The 10,770-nt window shown below is 37.9% G+C and overlaps 1 protein-coding gene across 1 annotated transcript; it reads right to left on the minus strand.

Annotated features, from left to right (window-relative positions):
- Positions 1 to 4,559: 4,559 nt before the first annotated feature.
- On the minus strand, positions 4,560 to 4,922 carry LOC309602546 (GTP-binding protein Rheb-like; the record flags this gene model as incomplete). The annotated part of the gene is made up of 1 exon (XM_082336209.1): positions 4,560 to 4,922. The coding sequence occupies one exon, from the start codon at positions 4,920 to 4,922 to the stop codon at positions 4,560 to 4,562; it is 363 nt and encodes a 120-aa protein (XP_082192335.1).
- Positions 4,923 to 10,770: the final 5,848 nt, after the last annotated feature.

Raw genomic sequence — 10,770 nt, forward strand, 5'->3', positions numbered from 1 at the left:
GTGCATGTTATATTATTCATTCACGTGTTCTTGCTGTATTGTCTTTTTTATGGATTTGGAATCATATGTATTACTGTGAGTTTAATCAGCATGACAAGCAGATCTGGGTTTTTTCCCCCCTCCAGGATAATCCCTTCTGCTTGTATTTCCACAGCCTTTTTATCCCATCTTCAAAGGTTCATATTTAAGCTACCATCCTTCTGGGCAACAGTATCTGGGTAGCAGTGCTTTTAATCAGTCTGTCAGAGCCACTCTGTAATCAGGCTGAGACGTGCTTATTGATTAGTTGATCTTTCTTCCCTTCAGGAAGCTTGCCACTTCTTCAGTCTTTTCACAATGCGCAGTACCATATACATGCATAAAATAACCTAGTGTGTGCTAAAGATGAAAAGATTATTTTGTTAGTCATTCTTCCTGATGCTCCTAGTAGTGTGCAAACCCCCTGTTCTGCCTGCTGAATATTCCAAGCAGGACAGTTACCACACACCTAAAATATCTCTGATCTGGCAGTTACTCTGCTTTCTGGACTACATGGCTGCTTTTAAACTTGACCTGATATTCATCAGTTATATAAACTGATATTCGTACATTATCTGTTCACCATGTTTTGTTTTTGTTAGTGTTTTTTTAATATGTATAATTTTAAGATGCATTGTAATGGCTTGATCTGATACATAATAGTTCAATGTGGCTCATTTAATGAGCGAGTGGGAAGGCTCTCTATAGTGTAGAAAATAAGCATCCTAACCACAGCTGGTGCTTTATTCATTTTCTCACTCTCAGCTCTCTCACATTTTTTACTTCTTTACCTGTCTCTGCAGTCAAATGCAGAGTTTTGACTAGAACAAAAAGATAACAGGAATCACCATTATAACTTTGCTCATATAAGAGAAGATGGCATCTTCCAATTCCTGCAGTAATCAGAAAGCTTTCTTTTGGAGAGGGGAATGCTTTGTATTGGTATTTCTGCTTTTCTGAATGATAGGTCATATCTGTTGCTGACACCAAGCTGTTCTTTTGAAAGGATGCCTTCACTTGGCCCTTTGCCAGTGACCCTTTGTTCTCTTAACTAACAGCAGAGAAAGTATCAGTATGATCTCACTTCTTTCATCCTGTCTCTCTGAGTAACTTGGCTGATGTTCCAGAACTTGCACTTCTTGGAGGATTAAGACCTATCATAGTAAATATAGCCAAATTTCCTTATGTGATTTCCTCTTCTTTTGTTATGCATCACACAGAGCTTTGTTCCAGTCTAGTAGACTATGGCAATAAGCTGGAAAGTGAGACTGGGGCTGATGAAATGCAGAGGACAAAATGAAACTGCATGAAAAACTCTGATGACAAAAGTACAGGGAAGTTTATAGGTACCAATGTCCAACATGCCTAGAAAATGCAGGCAGTACTGATACGTATTTGAGGCTACAGTGGTTACATACTCCTGTAAACATTGGAGATCCTTGACACTTTTTGCATGCTCTGCCTGGACAAAGTTGTTTAAGAGCAACTGCAGAACTCTGTGAAGGATTGGGATTTGGAGAAGGTTACTGAACTTTAGGTCATCATGGCATTGAAGGCTTGTCCCATCTCTCCATTTACTTTGGTGAGATTTTAACCAGGCTTTCAAAACAGAAAAACATAAGAAGTGGAGTATCTACAGGCCCAACACCAGGAATTCAAAATTCACCTGGTGAGCTCATCCTTCCTAAGCCAAGAAAAATGAGTGTGGCTTAAAACCTTGAAGCCACTGTTAAAACAAACCAAACCAAAACAAAAAATCAAACCTCAACCAAAAAAACCCCAAAGTACAACTAACAAAGCATTTTAGCTCCTTTTACAGTCTTCTGTTTTTCTGGAGCCTAAGTGTACACTAAGACTGAATTTTCAAGCTTCTTTTCCCAAGTACTGGAAATTTGGACATGAAATGCAAGTGTGTCTCATAATTATCTGACTAAAACAGCCTAACGAAAGCCATAAATATTCTGATGTTTAAAACTGTAGAACTGGTAGCATGAAAAAAAAGCACATAAAAGCTTTAACTGAACAAAGAAGAACTGCAGAGTAACAGACTGAAAAATAACCCTTCAGAACAATTTAATGTGAAATTGGTTTCTTTTAACAACCAGCATTTTCTCTTCTGAGGTACAAAAAAATGCATAGTTATATACTTGCAGGAGTTTTAAAAGGTCAACAATAAAGAAACCATGGACAAAAACTCAGGTCTTTTGTCTGATATATGTACATATGTTCACAAAACATCATGTCATATTAGCTATGTGATGCTGCTATGAGATTTGGTGGAGTTCATAGCATGAACAGATAGAATTAGGCAGTGTTACCCAGTGAGTATAATAACATGATGGTGTAGAAGGAGGTTTCGAAAGTCTTGTGTTTACCTACTACTTTCTGCTCTCAGACAACAAAGACTGATTAAGCAACAGTTTTGTTTAATTTTTTTGCTGTTCTTTCTCCCTGACTCCAGTCAGCCCTAACAAACTGCTTTCCAGGGAAAAAGTGATCCTACCTCCAGCAACATATATCTTTTTGGAAAAAAAAAAAAGCCTTTCCATAGTAATGTCTGATCAAACTGTTTACAGTATTCTGGGTTTTCATCACCTCAGAGCTCTTGAATTTTTCAGGAAAATAAATGATATGCTTATTGTCTTAATGCAACAGTTCAGATATTCAAGAACAAAAGGGAACAGATTCAATGCAAGAATATATTACTTTTAAAAGCAAAATGTCACATCACCCTACTCTTTCTCCTAATCCAACAAAGAGTTGTTGACTTTTTAAAAGTGTGAAGTATCCTCAATTCATATTAATTTCATCTGGTGTTTTCAGCATCTCAAGAAAGATTGGCAGTGTTAGCACTGCAGTTATTCCCTTGCTCTTGGTAATATGTTGGGTAGATTTTGCTGTACGTACATCCCTATAGTAATACAAATCTCTGCTCATTTAGTTTAGGTTTAGTTTTTAGGTGTTACCTAAGCTTGCTGATGTCTAGTTTTGAATCAATAATTTAGAAAATGTCAGATTTCTTTTAATAATATGGCTGCATTATAACAGATGAAAAATTCTGCTGAAGAAAAGAGGCTGTGTCAGATTTAAGTATTTTACTGCAGAATAATGTAGATAACTGGACAATTTTAAATAAGAATTATTTAAAAATAAGATCTTTCATTTCAAATTCCTTTTGACTCTTTTTAGCCCAAATTTTCCACTTGACTATTACATGTTACCCCACGTCATCTTGCAGTGAGTATGTAGTGGTTCTGTTCATTCACTTTGTCTTCTTGATCTCTTGATTTATGTTTGATAGTGTGTTTTGTGTCTTTTGGCAGAGGAAATAAGTCACAACTGCTTGCATTGAGAACTTTTTTGAAAGGTTCTTCCTGATTGTATGTTTTACTATATATCTTTCTATTTGAACTTTGCTCTACAGTGATTCTACACAGTGAGAGGCAGTAATTGATTTTTTCCTAACCTCCTTAAAAGCTTGACTGCTATTCCTCTCTTTCTTTCCTCTATTTTTTCAAGATGAAAAAAAAGACACTGAAAAATGCAAGCTTCCCCCCCCCCCCCCGAAAGGAGGACAAAAATACAAGTATTCTGATACCTCTGCCAGTTCTGGCAGTAAGGTTTATCCATCCATGTTTACAGTCCGTCACAATATCATCTTTAATGGATGTCAGGATACAGTTGCTCTGAAACAGTATTCTTTCTTGAAGCATCTCAAGAAACTTGTTTAAAACCTATGCCAAAGTACCAGTTAATAGATTTTTAAAAAATGTTTAAGGTAGCAGGAAGACATTGTAAATAATTTTAACATCTAAAAAAATATTAAATTAAATTAAAAAATAAAAATCTGATATCACACACCTCTGAAACAGAATCAATAGAATCATTACTTGCCATGCCTTGGAGCAAAATACTGGCAGAAGAGGCATTATGATTTTTCTAACTGCTAAGATAAAATGGAGACTTTCCAGTTGTTCCATTTTACGTTTGGAAAGATTTTGTTTTTTTAACTACCTAGGGGAAAAAATGGTTGTTCTTCAAAACACAATACTATAAATAGCTTAGCACAGTAAAATCTGTGATTTTTAATCATAAATTCAAGATGAAAAAGGCTCTTTGTGTGTGTATGTCTCTGTGTGTGTGTGTACATGTGCTTCTGTATGGGTATGTGAAAACCTTGCTGCCCAATGCATGCATATTTATGTGCATGTGCTGAGGCTTCGTGTTTCAAATTCACATGATTTAACTGCTCTGAGTGTAACTATTTAAAGTCAATTAGTTTTATAAGAAATTTTCTCATTTCTTATGCCTCCAAGTTCAGGGGCTTTCATGAGTCGTTAATTTGCTACTCCTTGACAATAGGAGGAAAGTTTGCTGCCTATATGCATTTCCACAACTGGTTACATCCCTGCGACCAGCTGTTTTAATGCTGTCTGGAAACTGGGAAAGTTTCTAATTTACTGCCTTTAAATGGAAGGCTAAATCCCATAAAACCGTCTCCAGAGGAGCAGGATGTAGAATTGCCTCTCTGCTGTTCTTCTTCAATCCTTGCTCTTAGGTAGTAGTAGCTTTTTATCATAGTTGATCACCATTTCCATGTGCAGGTCTTCTTTATTTCCAACCAGCCTAATGGATATTAGGACTTTTCCCACCATATCCAATAACTTGCCATGGATAACTTTTATCACTTCAAAACTTTTTATTGACGTGACTGAATATACAAGAATGTAGCCATTGATGTCTATGGAGTACATCTGAGGAAATATGGAGTATTCATCTTGGCCTGCAGTCTCAACCAGTTGAAGATGATATTCTTGGCCATTTATTGTGTTCAGTTTTGTAAAAGTGGTCTCTATGGTTGGATCATATGAATCAGCCAACTGTCCTTCCACAAACTGAATCATCAGTGAACATTTTCCTCTGTGTCAAGTGTCACAGGCCGCAGCGGCGACCTCACTGCCACCGAGACCCGGCGCTAGGCACAAAATTGAGAGGAGCTGTTGACCCTCTCGAGGGCAGAGAGGCCCTGCAGAGACATCTAGACAAATTAGAGAGCTGGGCAATCACCAACCGCATGAAGTTTAACAAGGCCAAGTGCCAGATTTTGCACCTAGGACTGGGCAACCCTGGATGTACATACAGACTGGGGAACAAGAGGGTGGAGAGCAGCCCTGCGGAGATGGATCTGGGGGTTCTGGTCGATGGCAAGTTGAACATGAGCCAACAGTGTGCCCTGGCAGCCAAGAGGGCCAACCGTGTCCTGGGGTGCATCAAACACTGTATTGCTAGCTCGTCAAGGGAGGTGATCGTCCCACTCTGCTCTGCACTGGTGTGGCCTCATCTTGAGTACTGTGTGCAGGTTTGGGCACCACAGCACAAAAAGGATACAAAGCTACTAGAGAGCGTCCAGAGGAGAGCCACAAAGATGTTAAAGGGCTTAGAGGGGAAGCCATATGAGGAGCAGCTGAAGTAACTTTGTCTGTTCAGCCTGGAGAAGAGGAGACTGAGGTGAGACCTCATTGTGGTCCTACAGCTTCCTCACAAGGGGAAGAGGAGGGGCAGGCGCTGATCTCTTCTCCCTGACGACCAATGGTAGAACCCAAGGGAACAGCAGGAAGACATACCAGGGGAGACTTAGGTTGGATATTAGGAAGAGGTTCTTGACCCAGAGGGTGGTGGAGAACTGGGACAAGATCCCCTGGAAGTTATTCACAGCACCAAGCCTGACAATATTCAAGAAGCATTTGGACAACACCCTCAGACGTATGGTGTGAATTTTGGGGTTGTCCTATGCAGGGACAGGAGTTGGACTTGATGATCCTTGTGGGTCCCTTCCAACCCAGGACATTCTATGATTCTATGATTCTATGATTCTATGAATGATTCTTGTTCTTGAAATTCAAGGGCTTTTATACAGATCTGTACTGGTAAATAATACAGGAATAACTTCTGTATTTGTTATTGCTACAATAATCTTCTATTGTGTCTTTGAGTGTTTACTATCTTATTCTAGCATCTTCCATGCCAGAAACTTTGATACCATGAGTTACAGGACATTTCAGTATTTGAACTGGAAAACATTAGTAAAATCTGTTGTTAGTGTTGGGTGTTTTATTCTGTATAAAATAGAGAGCATCTTATTGGTCTTTCTAAAAATTTTGTTCTGGAGATTTAAACTATATACCTTTTTGGGGCTTTTGTCAAATGCAGTTTTTCTCTGTCCTCTCTTTATGCAGTGGAAAACTTCCAGTAATTATAATCTCTGTGACAAAGCTAGAATAAGATGTGTTGAGGAAAGTGGAATTTACTTTTCATATTTTCAATATTTCAGGAATTTGGTTCTTATTAAACTTTATAATTACTACAAGGAAGAAGAGGATGTATTGTTTAAACACTTTGATCATTCCAGTGGATTTTATATATTAATACTTTTTGCCTGATAAAATGAATAATGCATACATACTAGAAACCTATCTAGCCTTTATGAATGTTTAAGTTCCTTCATCTACCCACTTCTATATTTTGGCAAATGAACAGGCTCATTTTTTGTTTCCAGTATACAGACAAGCATTATTTGGATTAAAATCTACTGGCAAGGGATTCATTACAAAAACTAATACTTATCTGACATGCATTGATCTCAACTCATGTTAATGATGATTGTCTTAAAATATGTCAAAAAGAGCTGTGTTAGTTTCTGAAGTACTCATTATGTTAATTTTCATGATGACCTTCTGTAAAGAGTCAAGATATGACTACAAATACAAATTCAGAAAACTTTTATTCTGATAAGATCACTGCTGTAGCACCTTTAGGGCCAAATTTCAAACAACTCTGTAGAAAATGAGATGATTTACTTTCTAGGTGCTCAAAGAAACTCTGTTACATACTGTAGGATCTGAAAAGGAAGGTGAAAAGGAAGGTGAAAAATAGAAATCTTTTCAAATCGATTTCTCTTTTGTGGGGTATAAGTGATTTCAAATTGTACTAATGGGTACTTCTCAAAGTTTCCTGTAGTAAAAAAAGTAATCATTTGTGTTCAAAAAGCAAGAGCTTAGAATTTCTCCCAGCTCTGGTCAGAGAAGTTAATGACCAAAGCCTAATTCTGTGCATTAATGTCCTGGTTTCAGCTGGGATAGAGTTAATTTTCGTCTTGGTAGCCGGTATGGGGCTGTGTTTTGGGTTTAGGATGAGAACAATGTCGAGGATACACTGATGCTTTGGTTCTTGCTAAGTAGTGCTAAGCTGTCTCTAAATAGGTGCTAAGTGGCGCTCACACTGGTCAAGGACTTTTCAGCTTCCCCTGCTCTGCCGGGGGCACAAGAAGCTGGGAGGGGGCACAGCCAGGACAGCTGACCCAGACTGGCCAAAGGGCTATGCCGTACCATATGACGTCATGCTCAGTATATAAGCTGGGGGAAAGAAGAAGGAAAGGGGGACATTGGGTATGATGGTGTTTGTCCTCCCAAGTAACCATTACGCATGATGGAGCCCTGCTTTCCTGGAGATGGCTGAACACCTGCCTGACGATGGGAAGTAGTGAATGAATTCCTTGTTTTGTTTTGTTTGCGTGCACGGTTTTTGCTTTGCCTGTTCAACTGTTCTAATTTATTTTACTTCAATTATTAAACTGTTCTTATTTCAACCCACGAGTTTCCTCCCTTTTACCCTTCCGATTCTCTCCCCCATCCCACTGGTGGGGAGTGAGCGAGCGGCTGCGTGGTGCTTAGTTGCTGGCTGGGGTTAAACCACGACAATTAAGATTATTGAGATTACACTACTGTGTTTGACACACTCAAATTGTTAGTTCCTTACCTGCCATTGCTTCTGCTAGCTGCAGGTCAGTATGCATTTTATCTTTTATCGTTATAATTTTATCTTCTGTATCACATGAAGGAGTCACAAAGTATTTAAATTACTTTTGTTTGAAAATTTACTTATTCAATTTAATTTAATTTATTTAATCTCTATCTACTTTTACTTGAAAGATGTGACTGTTGGCAGATCCTTACAAGGTAGACCTGATGAAGTCATATAAAATTCTGTTGTCTTGATTTGATTCTGAATTCAGAGATTACCAGATTTCAGAGTTTGACAGATATAGTCTACATGTGCTACTCTCATATGACTAACGGTGGTTAACATTACATTATGGCAGGGTCCCAGACTCCATTCAGGACCTCTATGTCAGTTGCATTTGAAGATTAAGTATCTCCAAGGTCTCTCCTGGAAAAACCACAGAACTAATTTTAAATATTGACTGTTAATTTAACTTGGGGTGGAATCTGCTACTAAACACTAATTTCTTCTCAGGCTGCCTCTTTGCTTCAGACTTGCCAACATTTTTATTAAGTGACTTTTCAGAAAGACATCAAGAAGAAAGGTGAGAGTTGTAAAAGTGTCCTTACCTGTTACAGTATCTATAAAGATATTGTAAACTCCATTAAGTATCCTGCATAAAGCAGATTTATTATGAATGTCAACCATTTTTAACTTAGTGAATCATTCAGGATTTTTAGCTAGTGAATCATTCAATTGTTCAATGAATCATTCAAATAATGAAGGCAAAAAATATCTTTATTGAAGTTCAAATACATTCGCATAGTGAAGTTGCTGGTTTGAAACGCTTTTCACTTTTTTCTCATTGTATAATGCACTTCTATTCATGATTTAAACATGTACCCAATCATGCTAAACTTCATGAAACATTTTCTGATGTTTCAGTTGCTTTTATGAATACTCAGCAGTCATTCTAATATTTGAAAATAATGAATAGTATGAAGACAAAAATCATAGGAAACCAAGCTCAGGGCTTTTATTCAAGTGAAAAAAAACCCCAACAAAGAACAAACAACCCCCAAACCACTGGTATTTTATTTCTTTTCTTTTGTTGTTTGAGGACCAGACAGTGCCTCAAGCTCAGAGCTCTGTGTTGAGTGTCTTGACCATAAGGTATCACTTTCAGAGAAGGAGGCTGTGACCCTGAGGATGGCCCTGCTCCTGTCCCCCTTGAAGGCATGGGAGGAAAAGGCATCTAGGTTCCCAGATACAGGTTTTAAATGGAGAGTGCTGCCTCTCCCTCCTCTTCCTCTCCAAACACCGCTTTGGCTTCCAGTTGGACGTGCTGTAGACAGAGAGAAGTGTAGTCAGTCATTTGCTCCTGGCTTTTTCTCTTTTTTTTTCCTGCCTGTGCACTGTAAGGAAAAGTAAAAGCACTTTAAGGACTTTCCCAGCTCCCCAAAATCAGGAACTGCTTAAAGAGTTTGGAAAAAGTCTGCAGTTTTCCACATCGGGGACCTTTTGGATAATTGAAAGTCTCAGGATTGCAGAGCCCTACCTAAACCAGCTGATAGGACTGGCTGAAGCCTTGGTCATCCCCAAAGACCATGTAAACCCCAGCTTAACTTTTGTGAAGACGCTTAGGCAAAAGTGTGCATGTATTTGGTGACATCTCATTCCCCTTTCAACTCTGTGTGTATTCATTGTATGTAATTGTGATGTGGCCTAAACAGTAACAAGGATTGATTTTTTTAATAAAGTCTTTCTCACAACTGATGTCTGTCTTGTTGCACATGTTGGACAGATGAGTATCTGAGCCACTGTATCTTTCTACCTAGGCAATAAGATTATACATGCAGTGAAATAGTACTGCATGAAAGAATAGGGTAAAAACTTATTTCATCCATTTAAAATGCATTTTAAAAAGATGTTTGAGGGTTTTTTTTGAGAGGTTTTGCTATTTCCATACTGATAATTTGCATAACCAAAAGATGGCAGCAGCCTATCTGCAACTGATGTATATTTACAATATCTGTTCTTCTGCACTTGCAAATTTATCTCTCTTGGTGCTTTCCAGATTGTCTCAGTACTGAAAAAAATACTGTCATATTATTTCTCATTAAGAATGCTATAAATAAGAAATATGATTACTGATTACAAAAATATTTTTTCATTCAGCTAAATAAAGAAAATGAATAAAAAGATATATGTTTGAAAGTTTATTACCGTTTTAGCAGGTGCATTGAAGTATAAATGATAGCAGCATCAATGAATAAATTAATCATAATTAGCACTCAGTTAAAAAGACCTTTTCTCATCAAAGATGTAGATGTTATAATTAGAGCTTCTAATTTTAGATGGAGAAGGATATTTACAAGCGAATGTCTGATGCTTTGGAGAGAAAAACACTGTCAAGTGTGTATTATAGAGTAAATTTTCTAATAAAATTACAGTTAAAATTCTCCCAGAGCTGGAAATTAAAAGCTAATGTGTCTGTTTGCTTTAATTCAGTTGGATATCTCCCATTTAACATAAAAATTTAATAACATAACGTAAACTGAACAGCATAGGCTTGACTTTTCCACTCTGTCTTGAGAGTAAAAGCTAAGCCACATGAAGTGAAAATCAGATGGCACTTATATGCCACAGTATGTGGCATAAACACCAGAACTTGTAATTTAGATGACCAAGGCCCAAATTTTGGTCATGAAACTTTTAAAGAGTCTGAAGTTTTACTCTTTCATCTCCATCTGGGTCAAGTTCATAAAGTCCCTTGGAGCCATTCTCATTCCTTCTGCCACTACAACTCACAAAGCAAGGGGTCCTTATACCTAATGCTTGCACAGGGATGGGCACATGCAGGACACATTTAACGTGTCACATTTAGTAGCTGCTGAAATGGTCAGGCGGAAGTAGTGTTCCTGTCCCCATGCATGTAACAGCTCTGTAAGTTGAACTGTCTCCCTGTCACTA

Source organism: Platalea leucorodia (assembly GCF_965183815.1).
Source record: "Platalea leucorodia genome assembly, chromosome: Z".
In the NCBI taxonomy this organism is placed as follows: Eukaryota; Metazoa; Chordata; class Aves; order Pelecaniformes; family Threskiornithidae; genus Platalea; species Platalea leucorodia.